Consider the following 26,258-nt stretch of genomic DNA (forward strand, 5'->3'; position numbering starts at 1 on the left):
TTATCTCTTCTACTGCCTTCTTGCTGCCACCCTCACAAGATCCTTGTCACTTCAAGCACTGGGCCTGGTTTGAATGTTGATAATATTGGGGCTCAAGCATCAGATTGTCTCTTAGCTGATTTATTTCTTATCTGAAGTGGAATTATCTTCCTTATACAGCTAAGAACCTACAGTGGCTCCCTGTGACCTGCAGCTGCAACATGAAGCTCTTCTCTTTGGTCTTCAAGGGACTTTGGGATGTTGTTCTGTTGTCTTTTCTCCTATTTCTCCTTATTGTGTGCTATGAGAATTTTTCCCAATTGCCGACCATTACTTAACTCATATTAAAAATGCTTCCTGAGCTCTTACTATGTGATAGGCACCGTATCACACACTGGGGTGAAGAACTAGTGAGTTATCAGTCATAGCACCTTCCCTCATAGACCTATGTTCCGTGAAGAGACAGACATTTAAATAACTCCATTCACCATCGCTTGTCTAGTCAAAATGGTAACAAATACTGCAAAGAGGGAAGAAGTGCTAAAATGTATTAGAAGAGACCCATCAGTTAGGAAGGAGAATCGGGGAAGTCTTCTTTGGGGGAAATGGTGCTGTTTATTTATTTATTTATTTTTTCTCTGTGTTTCTGCTTATTTATTTTTTTTGGTGCTGTTTAATCTGAGATCATTCCCTATATTCATTCCTAGTTTATATCTAGCTCTGTGTTTTTCTTCCTCCTAGGAAAAATATCCTTTCTTCTCTCTCCCTCCCTATAAGTTCTCCATTCCTTTAGAGCAACTTGTTAGGTGAGTTGACTAAAATTCACTGTAGTTAAGAACTCAGATGCTCCAATCAGGCAGAGCTGAAGTCACATCCCAGCTCCACTATTTTTATGCAGATTATTCACTTTGCTCTGTGTCATATTTGCTCAGCTGTCAGATGAAGATTGCAGTGCATTCTTCTCAGGACTATGCTGGGTGTGGAGTGCTTAGCCCTGTGCTGGCACTTAGTAAATGCTCAGTTAATAATGGCCAAGGGCATTATAATGATTGCCTCCTGGGTTGGTGGCCCATGGCCGCTTTCTCCTCTTTATCTTTCAGTCATTCCACAAACATTAACCAAGTATAGTGCCGGATATTAGGGATACATAAATAATTAAAACAGCCCAGCCCCCAAAGTGGTGTGACTCAGCACCCAGTCCCCCAACCACCCCAGAGACTTGCTTCTGAAAACTCTCACTCTGCCTGGCGCCCTGTGCCTGGATCCCTTCCAGGGTTACCCGTCTCTGCCTGGGTTGCTCCCAGGCCTGGCAGCAGCCTTTTGCTTTCTGGATGTTCCTCATCCCATCCCCCCACCCACGCTTCATCAACACATGGCTGGGCTCATGGAAGGTGGCCAGGAAAGACCGGTTCACTGGTTGTGCTGAGAACCAAGACTGACATCTGTTCTCAGGCGCTGCTCCCCACTCAAAGGATCCCTCTGGTGTGTGTATGTTTTCACCAAGCACATCCTGTTGACTTGTAGCTTCATTCCCCAGGCCCCAAACCAGAGAGTAGATGTTAGCCACCACAAACTATTCTGCTATCTCCACCTCAGGCTCACCACGCGTGTTCCTGGGCCTCCTGGTCTACCACTGATGAGAACTAACTTTGAGCAGAGCAGATGGGCTTGAATCTTCATTTGTGGGGGCAGTGCCTGTGTGTGTCTCCTGACTTGGGTACCCAAGATATCCAAGATAGAGTGGGGGGTGATGGATTTTGCATGAGAACCAGCTTGGGGTAAGGCCACAGTGTTTAAATCTCACTGAGTAGCAGACCCCTTTTTAAACAAATGAACTCTTGATTGGAGAGTCAAAATACACAACAGGTAAAGGGACTCTGTTCTGAATGAAGGAGGGTGGACGTTGATGCCTGGAGTATACCTCCCTTCCCAACCTTAGGCTGGGTTTGAGACCCATCTTTGTTACATGCTAACTTAGGAACTGGGGAAAACATTCCCCATCACTTGACTTCAGGTTCCTCCTCTGTGATGTGAGGATTCATTCACTCATCCAGCCAAGCTCTTAACACCTGATACGCACTGGGCACTGTGCACGGCTGGAAGCACTGTGATGTGCAATACAGACATGGTCCCCCCATCACAGGGCTTCCCCAGGGTAGAGGGAAGAGGGCACAGACACAGCCATGAAAATGGAACCTGTGACAGATGTGGTGAAGGGAAGCTGTGCTGCCCTGGGAGGGGCGTGATGTGGCAGGGCTGGGTCTGGGCATGAGGCCAAGAGGGTCCCATGGGCCAAGAAACAGAGTTCTTTGATGCTAGCCTTTCTCACCTTATGGGTATCGTGTGGTTAAATGAGATAGTTTGGGAATTCTCTGGCCTCACACACAGGTAAACACTGCCTCTTGGCTCAAATGTCACCTCCTCTGACAGCAGTCCCTCATCCTCCACAGGCTAATGGGACTCCACACTGTTGGCTCTCATGAAATCCTTCATTCTTCCCTGATAGCCTTAACTGCAATAATTAATTATTTACTTAGCATCTGCTTCCTCTCTGAGGCCAGAAGGACAGGCATTGTGTCAGTCTTTATCTGTTGAACCCCAGTCCTGAATATTAATATATCTGAGTAGAGGCTCAATAAATATCTACTGAATAAATCAATACAAGGATTAGAGATGATGCTGAGTTCTGGTATGTGAAAATCCGAGCATTCTGCAGATTTGTGAAATGTCTCAGTTGGGGGTTTAGAGACTGTTAGACCAGTCTCATCTTACTGGTGGGAAAGTGAGACACAGAGAGGGGAGGTGACCTTGGCGGAGACACACAGCAAATTGCTAGTGCTGTCCAGATTGTGGTTCTCTTGGTTTGGGTTCTTATTCCTGTAGCTATGGTTGTTTTAGCTGAAGCAAGATGAGCTCTTAGAAGCAGTGTCTCTTAAGGTTTAGGTCTTTGCCTCCGTTTTAGAACTCCAGGCAAACAGAGAAGCTCCCTTGACTAGCCCTCTCATCCGGCCTGCTGTTGGTGCCTGGAACGCTGCCATTAAGGATTCATCACATTGCCTGCAGTTGTGCCCTCTACAAGTGCCTGTTGGAGAAGGCATGTGTGATTGGGAGATGTGGCCAGAACCTCATTTAGTAAGACATGTATCTAAGTGATTTGCTGCCTGGCATGCAGAATTAATATTAATGTGAATGTTTGTTTCAAGAGTGTGAACACTGTAAAGAGAGCAGCGTCACAAGTGAAAGCTGATGGGCAGAGAGGAGGCCCAAGGTACTTGAACAGAGTGGGGTCCAGGGCAGTGCCAAACACACACACAGAACTAAAGGGAGATGTTTGTAGAAGCGTGGCCTCGGGATGAACATGGGTGGCTTCAAGTTGAAGGAGCTGCACTATGTGCAGGAGCAGGAGGCACTGACAAATCAGATGCCACTCAATCGTGTCCTATTTACCTTCTCCAAGCTGTTGTTGAAGGACCTGGGGGGGCCCAAGCCCTGTGCTAACTGCTGGAAGTGTAGCGAGAGCCAAGAGGGGTGGTCCCCCTTCTTAGTGCTTGTAGAGCAGAGGGAAAGACAGATATCAAGCAAATGATTGTTCTAATGGATGAAAGAATAGAAACTGAGGTGCTTGTGTGAAGGACTGGGATCTATGCAAGCAAATGATGAAGGAAGCTTGTCCCGACAGGGGTGGGGGAGATGGAAGGGGGATGAGTGTGTCTCTGTGTGTATGTACAGGGCGGGTGGTCAGAGCAGGCTCTTCTGAAGAAATAAATGTGAGCTAAAACCTGAAGGATGAGTTGGAAGTGAGTAAATGGATGAGACATAAAGAGAAGGGAGAGAGTTCCAGATGGAGGGAATAATGTGTTAAAAAGCCATGAGGCAGAAGAAAGTGAGTGGCGGGCACCAGAGGTAGGTGAGGACAGTGGCTGTAGAGGGAGTGAGGGCTGAAGTGGGATGAAACTGTAGTGGGATGAAGCTGGAGATGTCAGGGGTCGGGGGGAGGGAAGGGTGGATCTGGCCGCACCTAGATGCCCAGTGCTGCTCAGCATGGTCTCTGCACCAGGATGGTTGCCAAACTGCTATTTACAGATCTGTGATGAGGCAGGCACAGAGTGGAGAGTGAGCTTTTATTGCAATCTGATAGTAATTTTATGCCTGTTAAATCTTGTATTTTTAATGTCTTTTTATTCATTTTTCAAGCAATTCAGTTTTATATGATTCAGTATTTTCAATGGAGTGATGTGGGGGAGGCAGTCTCATTGTTCACGGCAGGAGGATTTTGGTCTTTATCCGGAAGTCAGTGAATGATTTTGACTAGGAGCGTGACAACATCAGAGTTGAGTTTTGCAAAGACAGCTCTGGCTGCTGTGGGAGTTTGGAGTGGAGAGGGGTGCCGGAGGAGCTGGGAACATTGAGGGTGCTGACCCAGGGCTCAGGAGACTGTGGCTCAGGTCAGGAAGGTGCCCTCGAGGATGGATTTGGGATTGGGCAGGACTTGAAACCAAGGCAGATTTGTTGGCAGGGGTTTTTGTCAGGCAGACAAAAGAGAACAGGGGAGAGAGCTTTGTTTGGACAGTTTGGTGCATTGGAGGCAGGAAGTGTCATTGCTGGGAATGCAGAGGGACATAAGTTCCCCAGGAAGAAAGGCCCTCGTTCCTGCCCTGACCCAGGAGCTGAGAGCACTTGTCTGGGACAGTAGCAAGTGTGTATGTATACTGTCTCCCTCGGACCCACCTGGCTGGGTGCTGGGCCAGAGACAGCACCAGGGAGGTTGTGATCCTTGACAGTGCTCATGAGCACTCCGCAAGTCTGCAGCTTCATTTCTTAATGAGCTTCTAGCTTCCTAGGACAGGCGGGTGAGTGGAGTGCTTGGCACACTAGGCTGTGCAGGTAGAGGAAGACCCTGTTCCAAAGACTGGGTTGCTTTGGGTGAAGGGGGCACTGGACTCAAACCTAGCCTACAAAACACCATCACTGAGACCCTTCTTTTTGGACCCTGGATGCTGTCTAGCCATGTTCTACCCAGGGTGTCGGAACAGTCAGGCAGAAGAGGGGCAGAAACAGTGAGCTTCCCTGTCCTGATCTGTGCCCCTAAAAGGCTCCAGGAGACTGGCTTCTCAGAATCCTTCCCAGGGAAGCTCATTCCTTCGGTAGCTTCCACTCCACTGAGGATTTTTTTTTTCCTATCTCAACCATGATACTGCTGTAAATCAAGTTTACTTCTGGTCATAATCCTCAGGCAGTGGCAGCTGGGAAACCTATTCAGGTCTTTGCCAATCTGATCTCAGATTAGATCCGGTGAAGGCAAAGCTAAGAGGGCGACAGACTCCCAGGCTGTGTTTGGAGCAGAATGGGGCTGGTCTTATCCAGGAGGAGCTGGAGGCAGTGTTTGGGGGGAAGGCATAGTTCTCTCCCCACATTTCCCCCATTCACAATGTTTTTACTCCTGGAGGAGTATATGGATTTAGAATTATAGAATCATATATTGTATGAGCATAAAAATATCATAATAATTATCTAGCTAAAAGATGGCAAAACCCAGGTCTCTACTCCCTTCTCTCTGTAGGAAAGACATCATGAGTTAATCCCTATATCCTATGCAGCCTCAGAAACCTCCTCAAGACACCCCTCCAAGCAGATGCTGCCAATAAGTTGGAGTTAGCATGAAGTTTGAGGGGATTTGTGTTAGTATCCTAAGGCTGCCATTACAAAGTACCACAAACCAGGTGGCTTAAAACAATAGAACTTTTTTTTAAATTAATTGATTAATTTTAATTGGAGGATAATTACTTTACAATATTGTGATGGTTTTTTACCATATATCAGCATTAATCAGCCACAGGTATACATATGCCCCCCATCCTGAACCCCCCTCTTACCACCCGCCCCATCCCTCTGGGTTGTCCCAGAGCACCAGATTTGGGTGCCCTGCTTCATGCCTCGAACTTGCACTGGTCATCTACTTTACACATGGTAATATACATTTTCCCATTCTATTCTCTCAAATCATTCCTACCCTTGCCTTCTCCAACTGAATCCAAAAGTTTGCTCTTTGCATCTGTGTCTCCTTTGCTGTCCTGCAAGATCGTCAATATCATCTTTTTGAATTCCATAGGTATGCATTAATATACGCTATTTGTCTTTCTCTTTCTGACTTACTTCAAAATACAGAGACTGGAAGTTCAAAACCAAAGTGTCCGTAGAGCCATGTTCTCTCTGAACCCCTAGGGAAGAATCCGACCTGGCCCTCCAGCGTCTGCTGGTTTCTGGCCATCCTTGGTGTTCCTTGGCTTGCAGATGAATCTTCTGATCTGTGTCTGTCTCTTCACATGGCTTCTTCCCCATGTGTCTGCCTATTTTATAAGGATATTAGCCACTGGATTAGGGCCCCTGCTCATCTTGATTGGTTATCAAGATGATCTTAACTTGATGATATCTGCAAAAGTCCCATTTCCAAATAAGGTCACATTCACGGGTTCCAAGTAAACTTGAATTTGGGAGTGGGTGGGAGGGGCATTAATCTTCCCAGCACAAAACTTAATGCTATCCAGAACCCCATGTATTTTCCTGCCTTTTTTTTTTTTTAATCTTCCTATTTTGTAGATGAGAAACCTGGGGCCCAGCAAGGAGAAGGGACTTGTTGAAAGACACTCGGCTATTAACAACTGGTCCAAGATGAGAACTCAGAATCCCAGACTGCCAGTCCAGAGTCCAGTGCTTTTCTGCTTGTATATTTGAATGAATCATTAAAATTAATATTTCTTCCTTCCCCTGGGAGAGACTTACATAATCTAATTTCATGGCTTGTGAAACTTTAGCCACAAGGGTAAGCCAGCGGGGCATGTAGAGATGGTGATTCTTGCTTTCCACTTATGATGCCTTCTAGAGATTGTGTTTTAAAGGAAGTGCTGCGTAGTGAAGCCTCTTGTGCTAAAATGACTCTATCCTGGATCCCAGCACCACTCTGGACACACGAGAATAGATGCTTAGTGGGTATTTGGTGAATTTGATGTGTAACAAGTGCTTGATAAGTGAGCAATCCATGCATCGGTTGCTTTTGTCTATTTTGGATACAAGTAGAACCTTGAATGAGGGGATCTGGTTCAGGAAAGGTGGAGAGAACTGAAAGTCTCTCTAAACAGTGTTGAACACGCAGATCAGGAGAAATGTGCAGTGGCAGAACTGGGGGCTTCCTCCACCTATTCATTAATGACATGCTCATGAAGACTCCAGTGTCCATTGAAAGAGACAAGAGAGCAAACAGAACGCTTTCTTTTGGGCTTTGTATGAGGCACAGTGTTAGATGCTTCATAAACATCGTTTACTTCATTTTCTTAGCTCTGTGAAGTGGATGTTATTATGCTCACTTTATAGGTTAGGAAAAAATAATTTGTTCAAAAGCACATAGCCAATGATTGTTGACTGAAACCAATTTGTTCTGACTCAAATCTATTTTATTCAAAAAATTTACACCCAAGTGGAATGTAGGTCTTCCATTTTAGAAGCACAGTATGAGGAGATCTGAGTTTGCAACAAAATTTGGCTTGTATGAAGCTGTTTCTTTTGACCACCTGTAGAACTATCAAGTGTCATTGGAATATGTTTAAAAATTTTTTTTGTTTTGCTTTCTCCCTTAGAAATTCTCATAAGACAGTGCCATCATATAGCTTTTGCCTTCATTAGATAGTGTGATCTTCAAAATTACATAGTGGTGCAGCAGGATAGGGGGAGTAGTGCCCATTTATAGGTGAGATAGTTGAAGCTCAGAGAATGAAAATGACTCGGATGAGGGCACACTTGGAGACAGTGGGGAAAGTGGGAACTTGACCAGGTCACCTGGTCCCCAGCCCAGTGCTCTCTCATGCACTCAGTGATGCCCCCATACTTACGTGGGCGTGCTGGGAGTGTTTTCCCCAATCCCGTTAGTCTTGCACTGGGAACAGTGGGGCTCACATGCACGTTTTGGAGTAAAATGACTCCATCCTTTTATGCATCTGTCCAGCCACCCATTCATTTATCTCACCATCATTCATAATTATTCATCTCCCATTACTCAGTCATCCATCCAATTCATCTGTCCATCTGTCTATCACTCTTTTACTCATCTTTCATTGAACCAGCTATTGACCCCTCTAAGCATCCTTATCTACTGTCTTCTCATAGTTCATAACAACGTGTACAGTCTGACCTCTAATCTGTGGAGTGAACCAAGGTGTACATAAACAAAAGATGTCAAGAGATGACATGTTCCTGGCTTTCCAGATGCTGGTAGAAGATAGAGACCTGTCTGCTGAAAGCTCTACTACAAGGCAGACTAGATTCATTTAGGGTCTTGTCTTACCATAAGGTTTAGAGAAGGGAGTGCTTACTTCTGGCTGGCAGGGCCTCAGGATGGAGTGGGTATGTGACCAGAATCTCCATGCAAATTATTGTTTCCTAGGGTGAGTTCCCCAGGCATTGAAATCACATGGGTTGATCATTCAAAAGAAAAAAGCATATTTCTTCTACTTTTACTGAATCAGAATTTCTAGGGGTAGGAAATGGAAAAATGCATTTCTAATAATGCCCCTTGGGTTACTTTAAAAAAAGCTTTATTAGGGTATAATATGCATATGGCAAAACTCACCCATTTTTAGTGTACAGTTCTACCATTATTAGAATTTTTACAAAGTTGTACAGCCATCACCACCTTCTTAATTCCTTAGCGACTTTTAATTTGCACACTGAAATGGATCAGTTATCCAAGAGAGGTCTTTCCAATCCAAGGAAGCCCTTAAGCAAAGGTGTAGGGGGTGGTGGCTGTAGAGATTGTTTGGAGAGGAGTGGATAACCCTATCCTGCTGGGTTTAAGATGAATAAAAAGGGAAAAGAAATAATGTTAGAAAGAGGTGATGACACCAATCAGATCATTTCCAGAGAGTTGGTTTGATGGGAAGAGGGGACTGGGTACCTATAGTTTAAGGTGAAGTTGCAGGGGATAGAGAGAAGGGATGGTTGGAGACACATTTCTTGGCTGCCTGGTGTACTACAGAAGGAACTCCGCAGGACCCCCAGACCAGTTGGGTGAGAGCCATTTTGCTGAATGATCAATTTGCTAGATGACGAGTTCATTGATGCACTGAAGATGCTTGATCTTGGCTTGCTTGGGGCTTTGCCTGTGAATGGGCAGACTTTCTCTGATGAGAACTTCACTGTCTTTCAATTGTCACTTAGTCCCCTTTCCTGCTCCATACTCTCTGCCCCATATCCCAGCTCCTGCTTGTCCCCCTATATCTGCTCCTTCTGCTCATTCCCAGGAGGTAAATTGGCAGTGGCCGATTCTCTTAGAGTGAGCTTCGGGATTTTTCTGACAGCTTAGTATGAATCGGTCCTTTGCTGAATTGATTTTCAATGCATTGTCTTTTGCCTATTGGCTCTCAAGCCCAGACACTTGGCCCTGATAGCTCCTTTACTGCTCTGTGATTTCTGTATTGACCTCTGAGTGCTTCCCTTTCTCCTGCTAATAATGAGAGGGCCCTCAGCCATCCTTAGCTGGTCCCAGGCCTCAAGAAGGAAGAATTGTAATAACTGGTGAACTTCTTTGGCCTCCTGGAAAGGAATGGGTGAGGTAAATGGAAGGCATTGCTATAGTTATTATGTGATACCACATATATTGGTTTTTCGCTCCAAATCATTGCCTGGGGCTCTGTTTTGAAATTGGTTTTTACCCTCCTTGCTCTTATTGCAGCCTCCCATACTCCCGTTCCATATTTAACTTTTCTGCAATTCAGCACCTGCTCTGTTAGCACACTTCCCTTCCAGGCTTTCAGCGTGAGATATCTGTATTTAGATTTGCCTAAAGCTGTGGGGGGCTTTGGGTACCTTCACAGCCAGGCCTTTTAGAACTTCCCCTTATGCCATGGTGGGGAGACCAAGGTACCTGGACCCCAGAAAGACCACTCCTCACACTCTATTTAATGTAGTGATTAAGAGTCTAAACTCTGGAACCAGATTCATGGTTTGAATCCTAGCTCTTGCTACTTATTTGCTGTGTGACCTCGAACAAGTACCTTAACCTCTCTGTGCCTCCATTACTTCATCTGTAGAATAGGGGCCACACTAGTACTAACCTCACAGGGTTCGAAGCAGGATTAAGTGAGTTAATGTGTGAAAAGCACCTAGCATATTGTCAGGCACATAGCCAGCACTGTGGAAATGTTAGTTGATGGTGTTTCCTAGCTCTGTGGTTTTATTTCCTTTTTGATATGTCAGGCTGGTGTTAAGGAGCCTGAACTCTGTTCCAGGCACAATGGCTAAGTTGCTGTGTGACTTGAGTATGTCATTTCTCTGAAATTCAGCTTCCTCCTCTATTAAATGAGACTAATAGTCTCCGGCCCGCGCTGCTCACTGCCTGGGGTGACTCTGAGGATGAAATGACTTGCTGGGCATGAATGGGCTTTGTGGATGTTAACACTTTGCCTGCAGGAATGGTGACAGGGTGCTAGATGTTCTGTGAAGGGTTGACTGTGTTAAGATCATTTCTTGGAAAGGGCTTCTTGCTTTCGGGGAGTAAGAGCCCAAGGTGGAAATAGTGAGATCCTGATTACTCTGAGCCCCATTTGGCTTAGTCTTTACATGTGGCACCATTATGAGATGTTGTCTTCCTGGGGTCTCCTGGGAAAACAGTGGTTACACTGCATGTCAGCATCAGGGTTCTTGGTTGCAAACAACAGAGACCAGCACTTGCTCATTTAGACAGTAAAGGTCATTATTAAATGGTACTGGGTACTGGGTAGCTCACAGTGTTCTGAAGCACAAGAGGACCAGGAGGCTGTGAAGCCAGGTTCAATGTCCAAACTGACAGCAGTACTGATTCAGAAAGGATGCCATGGGAGCCACTGCCACTCACACTCACATAGGGCAGCTGTATACAGAATGTGGCACCTGAAACTGGGAGCTCATTATGACCTAGAAATCTCTTATCACTGCTGTACCCTCCAGCGTGATTTCATTCTATCCAACCCCTGACTAGCTTTTCTCTTGGTTGGGGATTGTGGCCATGGAGAGATATGTAATCATCTCTTTCAAGCTCTACTACATCCCACTCAGTTCCCAGTGAAGAAGGTATCCCAGGAAAAAAATTGGCTCTCATTTGTTTAGCTTTGGGCCATTGTCCATTCTTGGACCAGTCAGAATAGACCTTGGTGATGGGGTGTCGTTAATTGACCAGCTTGACTCCGATGCCCATCCTTGGGAAGGAAACCATGGTTGGCAACCCTAATGTAAGTGCACGGTTGGAGGGCTGAAAGGAGGAGGGTAGATTTCTCAGAGGCAGGTTTAGGGATGAGAAGGACTGCTGCTGCTGCTGCTGCTAAGTCGTTTCAGTTGTGTCTGACTCTGTGCGACCCCATAGACGGCAGCCCACCAGGCTCCGCCATCCCTGGAATTCTCCAGGCAAGAATACTGGAGTGGGTTGCCATTTCCTTCTCCAATGCATGAAAGGGAAAAGTGAAAGTGAAGTCGCTCAGTCGTGTCCGACTCTTAGCGACCCCATGGACTGCAGCCTACCAGGCTCCTCCGTCCATGGGATTTTGCAGGCAAGAGTACTGGAGTGGATTGCCATTGCCTTCTCCATGAGAAGGACTAGTCTAGGCAATACTTTCATAGTCCAATGCTACTGGAAGATTTGGGTTCTGACTTCTGGGCTCTTTCTGTTTTCACTGTGCTATTGCACTAGACCAGGTCCTCATAACCCCATGCTAAGATTGTATCTCCTTACCTCCATCGGGCTGACTGATCACGTCTCTTCCTGCATGTAAACTTTCATTGCTTTCAGACTGATTCTAATTACATACTGTAATACTTAAAGGTTCAATTATTCTTTTAAAAAACTTTTTGTAGTGATAGATTTCAAATGTAAATATGATAATGTATTATAAACATTCATTACCCATAGCACAGCTCTAACAGATTTTAATATTTTGCCTTCTTCATGTTTTTAAAAAAAGAAGTAAAAAATTACAAATAGATTTGAACCACTCCAAGAACACCTTCTTAATCTTATTTCCTCTTTTTCTTCTCTGAAGAAAAAATAGAGTGGTTACCATTTTCGGGCATGATTTCTGACTTTTCTACGTGTTCGAGTCCCGGTACAGTGTCCAGCATTGCTTTGTATGTTTTAGAACTTTATAGAAATATCCATACTATACATATTCTTTGGCTGTTCACTTTTTTCACTGAGTGTATTTTTGAGGTTTATTCACATTGATAGACTGTAAACTTCAGTACATTCATTTTAACCATTGGATAGTGTTTTATTCATCTATCTCCTATTGACAGATTTTACTTTCTTCTTTGTTTTTTTTTTTTTTTGCCATTATGAGCCCTACTGCAGTGAGCATTCTTGTGTAAACCCCGAGGGGTTCTCTTAGGGGGTGGAATCACACCAGGGGAGAAGGACAGGGAAAAACAAAGTCATAGACCAGCGTCTTCCCCACTGTCCACGGCTAGCAGGTGATTAAGCCCAGGAAATCCCTGGCAGGGCTGTTCAAATAGGATTTAGCAGCTTGTGAAATGGGACTTTATTTCTTTAACTAATCCCTTGCCAGGGAGAGGTCTGGGGTCTGACGTCAACTGGCTCTGGGCCAGGAGGGGCGGGCAAGCCTAGACAATGGAAAATAGTCACTGATTATATAGGACTGAGCCTTGTGAACAACAGGAGATTGGTAGAGTGTATCTTTGCTCCCCTTTCTCTCCTGTGAGTCAAGCCACAAGTTGTATTTACTCTGCTTGGGATAAACGCTGTGGTGAGGAAAAGCACGGGATTTGCAGTCGGAACACACCCAGTTTGTGGTCCTTCCTTCCGCCACTTACCTGCTGTGTGACTGTGCTCCTCACTTGCGGCCTCTGGATTTCCCTACCTGTAGACGGAAGCTCAGTGATGGCCTCTGCTTTCAGACTCAAGACAACCACACCCTGAATGGTCAAGGTTGCCCTGTAGCTAGAAGCGTGGGGTACACGATGCCGTGGTTCCCTTGGGCAGGTCTTGGTGGCCGTAGCCCCATGTGTGGCCTCTGAAGCCAGAATTCTGTCTTAATCCAGGACTCACCCCACCTGCCAGGAACTGAGTCTTTCCTTGGGAATCTTTATGCCTGACTGGATACCCATCTAGTCTTTGCCAGGCCTTTTCTTGGTGAGATTGGACCCTAATTCTTGCAGAGCCCTTCCCTCTGGCCCTCACCTTTGGACTTGGGGCTGTCAGGGACCCATATCCCCTCCTTACCATCATGTTTCAAATATTGGAAACTACTCATGTGACAGCCTTGCTCTAAAACTGGCAGTGAACCAAGCCCTCTGTTTGTGTTTCCATGGAGGTTGTATAGGAAGGAGTCGAGACTATACATTTGGAGCCAGACAGAATCAGATACAGAGTCCCAGTTTCTTCACCCTTAGAAAGGTGAACACATTTCTTTGGGAATTACTATAAAGAGTATCAATATAAGAGTAAAGCTTGTAGCATAATGCCTAAGTCACAGTCATCACTCAGTAAGGTATAAATGTGCTGTAAGATGTTGAATGCTCAAGGTAGAAGCAAGACAGCGAAAGTGATCGGGAACATGGGCTCTGCCATCAGATGGCCTGGGTTTTAGTTTTGGACCCTCCACATTTGTGTTGTAACCTTGGGCTAGTTGTCAAGTTATCTAACCTGTCTATGCCTAGTTTACCCATCCCCCCCAAAGAAGACAGTAATACTGAACTTGTATGCCTTTTAGTGAGAGATAAAAGATATAATCTGTATAAAGCTGTGAGAGCAGACCTGGCACACAGAAGCACCTAATAAACATAGTTGCTACATTATGTCAATTATTATTTTTGATTACTTTTAATACACATATATGTGTATAAATATTTAGGTATATATACCATGGCCCCAGGTTACCAAAGTGTAACTTGCTTTATTCTCCCCAAACTGGATCTACTTTCCTTCTTGAGCTCCATTCCACCAGAAGGCAGAACATATATTCTTGTCAATTCCGGAAGAACTCAGTCATTTTAGTTCTTTGGGTCTTACAGGTAAAAACTCAGGAAACCTCAGATTTCCCCCTTCTCCTTACTTTCCCTTGAAGTTGAGGCTACAATGAGATCCAGAGGGGCAACCTGCCCTGACCCAGTCTTTGGTCCACCCCAGTGTGGACTGGCTGGTAGCACTGCACTGGGCCATCACCTGAGCCTCTCTGTCTTTGACCCCAAGGGGCCCTCTTGTTTCTCTCCTCACGGAATGGCATAGGGTTTGATAGCAGGAGTTTATCTCCTCCCAGAACCACCAAAGAAATCGGGAAGTAGGATGGGATGGTTTGGTGGGGTATAAGGCCTCTTATTACTGTCTGAGATTTCTCATTTTTCCTTCCTTCCTATTTTCTTCCCACCAATGGTGGAGAATTCTGTAACATAGTAGAGTGGGGCAACATGTGTGTGTGAGAGAGAGAGAGTGAGCCTGGACCTAATTGTTCTAGCCCACTCAGTGGAAAAGGGCAGATCTCGGACTTAGGAGGATGAAGGGGAAAAAGCATGTCACGTTGTGTTTCACACACCATTCCACCATGAAGACAGTTTCACTATAAGATGGTTAACTAAGAACTGTCACTCTTTATCCCATTTTCCAGATGAGGAAAAACCCCAGAAAAGCTAAGTAACTTGCTTAAGGTCATGCAGGTAGAAAGAAGTGGACTTAAAGCCAGGCCTGGGCTCCATCTCACAGGTCACAGTCTTTCTGCTGAGCCATGATTTTTCTGGAAGGAGAGCATGGCTTCCCCCTGGCTACAGGCACTGCCGCTCTCCTGAGCCTTCCTCGGCCATGCCCCGCTAGGTGGCCCCCCTCACTCCTCATCAGGGACTGCCTGAGCCATCCCTGAAATCATGTAATGTGCTGGTCACCGAACATTGGACTGTCCAACGGCCCTGTTGCAGAATAACATCAAGAATGATGTGAATTTTCTCTTCTCTTGTCTCATTCAGTCTCAGATTTGCCCATCTCCTGCTTGTCCCAGGATATTTTCATGTCAAGCATATGGAAGCGGTCATGTTTTGTAAATCACTTTTAATCATGAATGAATGTGTACCAAAGGGCTAAAGGCTTCTAAAGGCACTGGGCCTTCATCCTCTGGGGTCTGTGGTATGACGGACATCCTTAGTTTCTGCCACCCCAGCTGTCAGACTCATGGTCAGGGACCTTGCCAGTGATCTCGACCATACTTGCTGCCCCTTCTGTGCAACCCAGAGGAGAACTCAGTGAGGCTGTATTGATTTCATAGGAAGCCAGGCAAGCATTTTATTTTCCTTTAACTCCAGGTTTGTTGGCTCCCACCTGCGAGATGGCTAAAGGCCATCATTTTTGTGGGGAGGATTAATTAGAATAGATTCCTTTGACTCAGGCTGCCAATAAAACCTGCGGTCCTCGGCTATCGATTTATGATGCTGAGCAGGAAATGATGGGTCCCCTAACAGGCCGCAAGAAAGTTATGGTGACAGGCATTTTGATGCCCAGGGGGTTAATCATGGCAAACAGAAAAGAGAAAGAATGTGTGAGGCGATTGGAGGGGGACCGTGGGGAAGGGAGATGGTACAAGGGCTACCGTGACACGGTGAATGAGGAGAGAATCTCATTTCCTATGAACGATGTGGCTGAGAAATTGAAAGGGACACCTGTGAACTTTGGAGGCTGAGACAACTGTGAGCAAATTAATAGCTAGATATCAGAGACGTTTGTTCTTATGCAGATAATTGAGCTCTGAAGAGAGAGGTCACTGGTCCTTCAACTTCCCCGTCGTCTCACAGTCCAGATTATGATCAAGTTCTCGCTCTTTTCCCTCCAGGTGACCTGTCAATTTAATTCAATTCAGCAAACATTTATTAGCACCTGCTGTGGTGGTGGGAGGGCTAGGGCATGTGGGGGTTACAGGAGCAGAAGGCATGCCTCATTCTCTTAAGGGGTTTATCATATGTGGGCAGGCATTTTTAAAAAGTAGACTGTTTTTTAGAGCAGTTTTAGGTTCACAGCAAAACTAAGGGGAGGTACAGAGATTTCCTATACCTGCCCTCCCCCTCACACATGCATAGTCACAGCCTTTCCCACTATCAACACTGTCCACCAGAGGGGGACATTAGTTACACTTGATGAAACTACACATCATCACCACCCAAAGTCCATAGTTTATATTAGCATTCACACTTGGTATTGTGCAGTCTGCAGTTTTGGACAAATGTGTGATGACATGTATCCACCTTTATAAACATCACAAAGAACAGCTTCACATTCCTAAAAATCCTCTTTGCTCTGCCTCCCCACTGACCCCTACCAACCACTGATCTTTTCACCCTCTCCATAATTTTACCTTTTCCAGAATGTCATGTAGTTGGACATTGGTTGGACATTGTTGGATATGGCTACAATATACAGCCTTTTAATACTGTCTTCTTTTACTTCTTCCATGTATTTTCATGGCTTGATAGTTCATCTCTTTTTAGCACTGAATAATATCCCATTATCTGGCTGTTGTTGTTCAGTTGCTAAGTTGTATCCAACTGTTTTGCAATCCTATGAACTGTAGCCTGTCAGGCTCCTCTGTCCATGGGATTTCCCAAACAAGAATACTGAAGTGGGTTGCCATTTCTTTCTCCAGGGGGTCTTCCCAATCCAGGGATCAAAACGCGTCTCCTGCATTGGCAGGCAGATTCTTTACTGCTGAGCCACCTGGGAAGCCTGTATCTGCCTGTACCACAGTTTATTTTTTCATCCCCTATTGAGGGGCATCTTGGCTGCTGTCAACTTTTGGCAATTATAAATAAAGCTGCTGTAAACATGGGTGTGCAGATTTTGTGTGGACATAACTTTTCAACTCCTTTAGGTGAATACCAGGGAGTACAATTGCTTGATCATATGGCAAGAGTATGTTTATTACTCTTGCCAGAGGCCATGGGATAGACATTGTCAAACATAGTTAGAATGAAGAGTATAATCCTGATAGGTGATGCGGGTAGCCTAGAGATTGACACTGAGAGGTGAGAGAGAGAAGTTTTTATAGTGGGTGGCATCTGAGTGCAGCTTTAAACAGGCAAAGGGTTCCAGCAGAGAAATCATCATGAGAAGCATGTACAAAAGACTTTCCTGGGTTCTTTTCTGGAGTACTGTTACTATAGCTTAGATGTAGGTAGTAAATATAAGGCTGAAAATGTGGCTTATGGTCAAATCACAGCAGGCCTGAAGAGCAGGCTAGGCAGCTGGGGTTTGTCTTTGTAAGTAACAGGGAGCTATTGAAAGTCTTTGAGGAGGAGAGGGCCGTGATTACATATGATCCAGGAAGCATAGCCCTGTATCCCATATGAATAGGGCAAGAGTCACAAGAGAGGGGTAAAAAAAGATATCAGTGAAGAGGTTGTCATAATAGTCAGGAGAGAAAAGGATAGGTGTGATGGGGAGGCCAGACATGGCCCATGGGCCCATGGCCCACTCAAACCTCATCAGCAAGATGGGAATGTGTTATTATTGTCTCTGCGGTTTGAGGACTGGCAGGCTTAGGAAACTGAAGGAAAGGATGCATCAGAGATGTCTGCAAGTTTTGCATCCTGGCATCCTCTTTCTTTCTTGATCCCCTTCTCTCTCTGGCCCTCTCTTTCCCTAGGGAGTTGGCAGCTGCAAGTCGAGCATATCTGGGACCTCAGGGTGCAGGACTGAATGGCCAGTTTGTAGGCAGGGGACTAACAGGTGCTACTTTTCTGCACAGGTAACTAGGCTAGGGGGCTCCCCTGGTGGCTCAGATGGTAAAGAATCTGCCTGTAATGTGGGAGATCTCGGGTTCAATCCCTGGGTCAGGAAGATCCTCTGGAGAAGGGCATGGCAACCTACTCTAGTATTCTTGCCTGGAGAATCCCCGTGTACAGAGGAGCCTAGTGGGCTACAGTCCATGGGGTTGCAAAAAGTCGGACACATGTGAGTGACTAAGCACAGCACAACTAGGCTAGGAGCTGCTGAAGAGTGAGGTGGTATGGGGCAGGAAGAGAACATGTGGGCAGAGTACCAAGGGGTTCTGCCTCTGACTTCTAGGTGACGGTGGACAAGTCACCCTCCTCCCCGACCTTCTGCCTCCCATGTGTCATTTAGGGATAGCTTCCTGGCCTCAGACTTCTGTAAAGAGGGAAAGAAATCATGTTCTTTTCTGGCATATAAAATGCTAAAGATGCTTAAAATGCAAGAAGTCATTACATATATGGGAGAAGAATCTAAAAAAGAGTGGATGTATGTATATGTATAATTGGTTCACTTTGCTGTACAGTGGAAACCAACAGAACATTGTAAATCAACTGTGTTGTTGTTCCGTTGCTAAGTCATGTCTGACTCTTTGTGACCCTATGGACTGCAGCACACCAGGCTTCCTCATCCTTCACTATCTTCCAGAGTTTGCTCAAGTTCATATCCATTGAGTCATTGATGCCTTCCAACCATATCATCTTCTGCTACCCTCTTCTTTTGCCTCAACAATACTGCAGTAAAAAGTAATGAAAAAATAAAATACAAGAGATCATTACAACCCTTGAGGGAGGCAGCATGATGGAGTCAGACAGCATAGGTTTGAGTATTGGATCTGTTACCAGCTTTGTGATACTGGATAGTCTAACTTCTCCATTCCTCATTCGTCTCCTTAGCAACATGGGGTTAATAATAGGCCCATCTGATAGGTCTGTTGTAAGATGGACTGAAATGATGCGTGCAGTGCCTGGCACACCGCAGGTGTTGGAGGAATGTTTGCAGTGGTGATTATGACACCATCACAGATACCACTGCACTGCCAATGCCGGGCTCCCCAAATACTTCTGGTGTAGCTTTGGATACCAGATAAGGTCAACAAAACTGTGCTATTCCATCTTCTCCTCTTAGCTATTGCCCAAGGTCATGATCAGGTTTGGAGTCTCACTGCATCACAGAACATCACAGCAATTCAGCAAGGAAGGACCCCTGGGGACATCTAGTCCAATACGTCATCTGTTCCTTGAACCACTGACCAGAAGTGATCTTACTTCCAGAAATGGTGTGCTCTCTGTGAGGCCCAGTCCACGTGTAGACACTTTTGATGATTAGAGTCCAAGTATATTTATTAATATCAAATTGTGTATGTGTGTATGTGTGCACGTGAATGCACTTAACATACCCAAAAAGCAACTTTTAGGGCTATTTCACTGGTATTTTCACTTATACAGGAAGTGAGTCCTTATGAAACATAGACTGTTGACAGGAGAACTGTGATAGAAAAAACCAGTAAGACAAATATTCAAGATTTGGAAATGTAGATGAAGAAGGAAAATCAATTGAGAACAGCAACATCCATAATGAAGTACCCCCCCCTTTTTTTTTTTCTCCTTAGCAGAGGGATCTTCCAAATTCAATGAGAGAAGCAGACTTCATGCAGCCAGAAGGATTTGGATTAGACAGTCAAGAACTTCCTGCCTGTTAAGTGATCAGAGGAAGGTAAGGCTTCTCTTGGTGGCTCCCATGTCCTCTGACATGATCCAGGCACTCTCTGATCTGAAGACAGAGGTGCATGAAGGAAATCTGGGAGGTGCTTTCATCTCAGGAATCTGCTGCCAGAACAGGAGGAAGGAAGGAGGAGAGGAACAGTCTATTAAAATCCACTCTGTTACAGAGAGGTTCAATAGAGAGGCTGGCGCCTGGTCTCAGAGTGACTCGCCCTACTTGATGTTCTGACAGCTAGAGGGGCTTGGCTGGCTTGGGTTTCCCTACTTGCACTGGCTCAGAAGGCCCTTGGAGGTGGAGGCCTCCGGCCGGCTTCCAGGTGAACTTGGTTAGCACCAATATTCCCTACTCTGGGTTGTGAGAACGCTTTGGTTTAAAAAAAAAAAAAAAAAAAAGCAATACAGTAAAAATCTTGGCTATCTAAAATGCCTCTGGAAATGAAGCATTTTGGATAGTGGAATTTTCCATAAAGCTGAGGATTTTTCCATTTAAGTCGAGACTTTTATTTTGTGTTTTTTTTAGATGGATTGAATCAATATAACATTTCTGGTTTATTTGGAGAAAATGAGTGAATGATAGTTGGTCCATGCCATTAATACAGTCATTCCCTAGGGGGTTAATGAACTAAATTGTTCGCTCCAATAGTAAATGCTGACACCTTTGTGTTTATTGAGCTCTTCTGTCTGCTTTTTCGGTTTTCTGACCCTCCTTGCTTTAGGAGATCTCCCCTCTCATTCCTTGTCAATATCAGTGCATCTGATTCTAGTGCTCTCAGTTTTTCTTTGCATTTGTCTCTTTTTTCCCCATTTGTAGATCACAAGCTACTGGTGATCTTACCTATCTTTGTCCAGTACCTGGTATAGGTTCAAAAAGTTAGAGGCTCATTATTTATATTAATTTATTTGTTCAATAAGCGAGTATTGGGCATTTATGCTGTAGTAGGCAACATGCTAAGTGCGGAGGATATAATGGTGAAAAACTCAGATGAACCGGCTGACTCGTTTCGTGGTTTGGGAATTCACTTCTAAAGGAGGCTTTGGCTCAGCCCTTCCCACAAGTCCACTGCTGTCTCACTACCCTCCAGCCTCATGGCTCTCATACTGTATGTGCCCTGGAATCACCTGGATGACTTGTTAAACACACACATATACACACACAGCTGAGCTGTACCCTAGGAGTTTCTGACTCTTCCATGAGACCCAGGAATGCTTCCTGCTCATCAGTTCCCCCATGTGCTGATGCTCCTGGTCTGGGAGGGTCACACTGGAAGCACCAGTTTCGCCACATGACCTTCACTCTGTGCTCAGACTCGCTTCCACCTCCAGGAAGGCTGGCTTCTGCTGTGCCCTCTGTCTGATCTTGGCCCCGACGGCCTGTGTTCATCCCCTGCTCAGAGAGGCCTTGCCCGAACACCCAAGAGAATGTTGTTTTCCCCTTCCCAGTCCCTCAATGTCACATTCCTTGGTTTCGTTCCCCACTTAGACTTCTGTCACTCTCTGAAATTACCTTTGTGTGGTTGTCTCAAGGGTGACTGTGACTGATGAAGAGATACTAACACACCCGGGCAAAGGACGCACGTTTCTTTCATGTAATTAAAAGACGTAAGAGTTTCCGTGCATGAGGACAGCTACAGAGAGCTGGCGGAGGGGCAGAGGGGGGCCGTGGTTGGCAAGCCATGGTTTTTCATTGAAAGTCACAGCCCTTCAGGTCCCTGTGGCTGGTGTGTCAGCCAGCCGAGATGAGGATTCCCTCTGTCCTCAGGGAGCTCCGACTTGTCTGTTCTTAGGGTCCTGTCACTCTCCGGACTCCTGTTTACTGCTCTGCAGACTAGAGTGTTTCCTGCAAGGCCAGTTCCTAGGTGAAACAGCTTCTAGGCAGGATGGAATTTCAGATTTGCTTTCATCTGTTCCTGCGATCTTGTATTTGTATTTTTTGTCTTATCTATCTTGTTGTTGTTGTTCAGTCACTTAGTTGTGTCCAACTCTTTCTGATCCCATGAACTGCCGCCTCCCAGGCTTTCCTGTCCTTCACTAGCTACTCGAATTTGCTCAAACTCATGTTCATTGAATCAGTGATGCCATCCAACCATCTCATCCCCTGTCGTGGCCTTCTCCTCCTACCCTCAATCTTTCCCAGCATCAGGGTCTTTTCCAATGAGTTAGCTCTTCACATCAGGTGGCCAAAATATTGGAGCTTCAGCTTCAGCATCTGTCCTTCCGATGAACATTCAGGGTTGATTTCCTTTAGAATTGACTAGTTTGATCTCCTTGCTATCCAAGAGACTCTCAAGAGTCTTCTCCAGCACCACAGTTTGAAAGCATCAGTTCTTCGGCTTATCTATCTTATTTGTTTGTTTATCTGTCTCTCTCCCAGTAGGGTACAAGAACCATGGCAGGTGGGTGAGAGGTGAGGGGATTGGCTTTCCTCTTTGCCAGTGTTTCCTCAGTCCCCAGAGTCTTGCAGGGAAGGGGCATTTACTACTTGTAAGCTCTCTCCTCTTTCCTTTACCTAAGGAGGAGGTAAGTATGTGCCTCTTGAAGGTAAGTTAATTCTTTCAGGGCCCCGAGCATCCACCCTCCAAAGACAGCCTCTTCTGTTACCCTGCAGCTCATTTCAGAGAGTGCCAGAAGGAGAAAGGCAAATGGGAGCGAGAGGAAACGGCCCTCCCTCCTAATCTTAATGGAGAAGGAACTCTCAGGCAGGAGCCATTTGTTCATGTTCTGCTTTTTTTTTTCCTCCCTCTCATTTCCCCTGCTCTGGTGTGTTGCTCTGACTTCAGAGCTGTAATAACAAACCTATTACTACAATAAGACACCAGAAGGGGAAAATGAGTCTTAAGTTACCAAGAAAGAAAGAAACTCAGCACCAACCCTGAGCCTAGCTGTAGAGCCTGCAGGCTGTTGAATAAGGGGTGTCCCTTTAATTGCAGCTTGCCCCCCTTGGTATGGTCAAGATGCAACTATTCTTTGCTTCTCTGTGTTCTCTGTTAGGTTCACAAATTATTTTGCTATAAGATGCTAATAGTGTCTACAAAAATGAAGCATAATTTTGGAGTTGCTATTCTTGTGCCTTTCACCCTCTTCCCTGGCTGCTCCTTATTCTAAAGGTTTCTGTATGGGATGAAAAGCTCTTTGAAGACAGGGACCATCTCTTGTGGGTTACCTGATGATTCTGGGTTCCTCTCAGAAGCAGGTACAGGGCTGGCACGTCATACACCTCTGCAGATTCCCCTGGAAGCACGTTCCCCATTTCTTCTCCTCACCCCTTCTCTTTTGCCTCTGTTGCTTGTCTCAACTGAAGGAGGTGATGAGTAAATGTGGACTTCCCTTCCTGCTTTTCCCTAGAAAGGCTGATGGATATGTTGTGATGTGTTCATTTACTCATATATGTTTATTGGAAACACCGCTAGGTGTCAGGCGCTGTGCCAGGCATGGGGAAGATAATGGGTTGTCATACTCTCCTCTAAGGGATCTTCTTTACCCAGGGATCAAGCCCATGTCTCCTAGTAGAACTCATCTCTCCTGTGTCTCCTGCATTATAGGCGGATTCTTTACCCACTGACTCACCTGGGAAGCTCACTTAAAGCTATAATTTTTCTTTTAGTACTGCTTTGCCATTTTCTACAAGTTTCAATATGCATTAATTTCACTGTTCTTTGATTAGAAAGTGAAAGTGAAAGTCACTCAGTCATGTCCTACTCTGCAACCCCATGGACTATACAGTTCATGGAATTCTCCATGCAAGAATATTGGAGTGGGTAGCCTTTCCCTTCTCCAGGGAATCTTCCCAACCCAGGGATGGAACCCAGGTCTCCCACATTACAGGCAGATTCTTTACCTGCTGAGCCACAAGAGAAGCCCAAGAATACTGGAGTGGGTAGCCTTTCCCTTCTCCAGGGAATCTTCCCAACCCAGGGATAGAACCAGAGTCTCCTGCATTTCAGGCAGATTCTTTACCAACTGAACTATGAGGGAATCCCTAAGTGTTTTATAATTTCATTTTTGGATTTCTGTTTAACCCAAGGATTATTCAATAGCATTTTTTTTCTTTTTTGTTTGCAGTTACATTAAATTTTTAAGCTGTACTTAAAAATTGTTAATTTTATTCTACAAAGAGCATATTCTACATAAAGTTGATTCTTTGAGATTTTGAAATCTTCCTTTGTGTCTTTTGTTTTTTTTTGGTAAAAGTTACATAAGTAACTTGAAAGGATTGATGCTCTTCATTTGCTGGATGCCAAATTTCACTTATTCTGCTAGGTCTAGGTTATTCATTGCATTAAAAACATCTTCTATATCTTTATTTCTTGCTGTTATTGATCTATTGGTTTTGAGAGGGGTGTGTAAAATCTCTGATATTTCTCAGTATAGTTCTGTATGATCCAACAGTGAAATATAAAGTCTACTTTTTGAATTTTTTTTTACTCAGTAGAACCCTTTGTCACATGAAGTATACAGAAAAGTGTTAGACGCTCAGTTGTGTCCAACTCTTTGCGACCCCATGGACTGTAGCCTGCCAGGCTCCTCTGTCCATGGAATTCCCTATTCCCTTCTCCAGGGTATCTTCCTGCCCCAAAAATCAAACCCTGGTCTCCTGCTTTGCAGGCAGATACTTTATCATCTGAGCCACGAGGTAATGTACAGAAGCCTAGTTTAAAAATGGATAAAGGCAGAGCAACTCTGGTTGGAGGGACAACATTATGGAGGGCTATAGTCCCTCATTATCATCTTCTTCCTTCTGTAGGGACTCCCTCCAAGCCTTGCAAAGCCCCAGCACTACAGGCAGCTGTCTTTTAAAGTCACTGGGGAAGAGAAGAGAGAACAGACTTGAACTCAACCCCTCTTCTGTTTTTAATTAGTTTCATCCTCCTAACCAAGTTATTTTCCTCTCCATAACAATGAGAGGGTTGAGACAAGCGTTTTCTGAAGTCAAGATGTAAAGTTCTCTCATTTTAAATAGTTAATGATCTATTTAGATTAATGGGCACTACTAAGTGCCCAGCACTGTAATCATGTTTGCTTGTGTTAACACCAAAATCTCTACACTCTGTCAAGGGGCTTTTCTTCCATTATCTCATTTAATCTTCAATCATATAAGATTGACTGGAGATGCCACAGGGAACAAGACGGTCCCTGTCCAGAGCTCTCTGTCTCCAATCCATTTGGAATGCTTAACAGAAGAGAGAGGAAGAACTTCGTAGTTAAGACTATGGGACTTGGATTCAGGGCTCAAATTCCATCCCTGCTACTTATTATCATAACTGTGTGTCCTTAGGCAAGCTATTTAACCACTCTGAGGTTGACAGTGATTTTCCTCATCTGCAGGATGGTGATAATAATAGCGTCTAGCACTGTGCTTGACACAGAGTAGATGGCCAATAAGTACTAGGGAGTCTCCCCTGAAGAAGTGGAGATTCTAGCTTGGGAGACACAAACAACAGTCAACAAACAAACTCTGGAAGACCATTGTACTCAAGCATCAGGAGAGACGAGAGCTGGAGCTTCCTGACTTCTAGGCGAGATGTGTAAGTCTCAGACACATTTCCCTAGCACCTCTGGCCTTTATGGGTATGAACTGCCCTCTACTCTGAGGCCCAAGTTTTGATGGATGAGAGAAATAGCGCAGAAACTCCAGAGGCCTTGGCTTCAGGTCTCTCTGCAGGTCTGCTTAAGGTACACCCAGTCCAGGTTCATTACACAGTCATGAGGAGTCACCAGTACCGAGCCAACCTTTTTAGAATTAATGGATAGTAGGGTAACAGGTCTGTGCGAAACATTAGATGTAGAAAAAGGATCCAGCTTTTCTACATTTAATTTAATTGAAACTCTAAAACATTTATTACTTTGGGCACATGGCAGTAACTTGCATTTTTAAATATCAGAGTGGTACTTTCAGCTGTTTCCAAAAGGAAAAATGGGACTGGAGAGGGCAAAGCAAGAAAAAATACTCAGGGGAGGAAATTCTGGTCCAGAGCAAGGGAATTTGGAGGCTTGGGGTCTGTTTCGGTTGAATGGCGAGTGACTCACACAAGTGTCTTTACCTCTTAAGGCCACAATATACTCAGGGTGAAATGGAGACTTTTTTTTTTTAATTAATTAATTAATTTTAATTGGAAGACAATCACTTCACAACACTGTGGTGAAAAGCCCACCATCGTTACCATTGCCTCTACTGTTCACAAGGGCAGAGAGCTATTCTGGGCCTTAGGAAGCTGTCATCTATTTATTCTCTGAAAGTTTATATATCTTGAAATTTACTGTATCCCTTTAAGGGGGTGAGATTTAGGTGTAGGAAGAAAGTATTAGCTAACATTTTGTTAGAATTTCTTCCATGCTTCTCCCCATGCCCCCACCACCATTTTTTTTTTTTTTGGATCGCAGTTGAAAGTATATGTATTTGATCTTGTATCCCTTTCCCTCCCTCCTAACTGAGGAATGTTAGCATCTCCAAAAGTTATTAAAATTTCCTCAGGATCATCATTTTTAATACACGTTTCAGATACGCAGATGACACCACCCTTATGGCAGAAAGTGAAGAGGAACTGAAGAGCCTCTTGATGAAAGTGAAAGAGGAGAGTGAAAAAGCTGGTTTAAAACTCAACATTCAAAAAATGAAGATCTTGGCATCTGGTGCCATCACTTCATGGCAAATAGATGGGAAAACAATGGCAACAGTGACAGACTATTTTCTTGGGCTCCAAAATCACTGCATCCATGAAATTAAGAGATGCTTGCTCCTTGGAAAAAAGCTATGACAAACCTAGACAGCATATTAAAAAGCA

General features: G+C 44.8%; 1 protein-coding gene across 2 annotated transcripts in view; it reads left to right on the forward strand.

Annotated features, from left to right (window-relative positions):
* LOC145508724 (uncharacterized) overlaps window positions 1-26,258 on the forward strand; it is an 885,448-nt gene that overhangs the window by 218,637 nt on the left and 640,553 nt on the right. For both annotated transcript variants that reach the window (XR_014055558.1, XM_081495989.1), the window contains one exon: window positions 19,368-19,471. Coding sequence is in view for 1 of the 2 variants with exons in the window: in XM_081495989.1 (XP_081352115.1) it covers window positions 19,368-19,471 (104 nt within the window). In the remaining variant the exon portion in view is untranslated. The remainder of the gene's footprint in view (window positions 1-19,367; window positions 19,472-26,258) is intronic.

This window comes from Giraffa tippelskirchi, chromosome 6 (assembly GCF_054371585.1).
Source record: "Giraffa tippelskirchi isolate mGirTip1 chromosome 6, T2T-mGirTip1v1.2.pri, whole genome shotgun sequence".
NCBI classification, from domain to species: domain Eukaryota; kingdom Metazoa; phylum Chordata; class Mammalia; order Artiodactyla; family Giraffidae; genus Giraffa; species Giraffa tippelskirchi.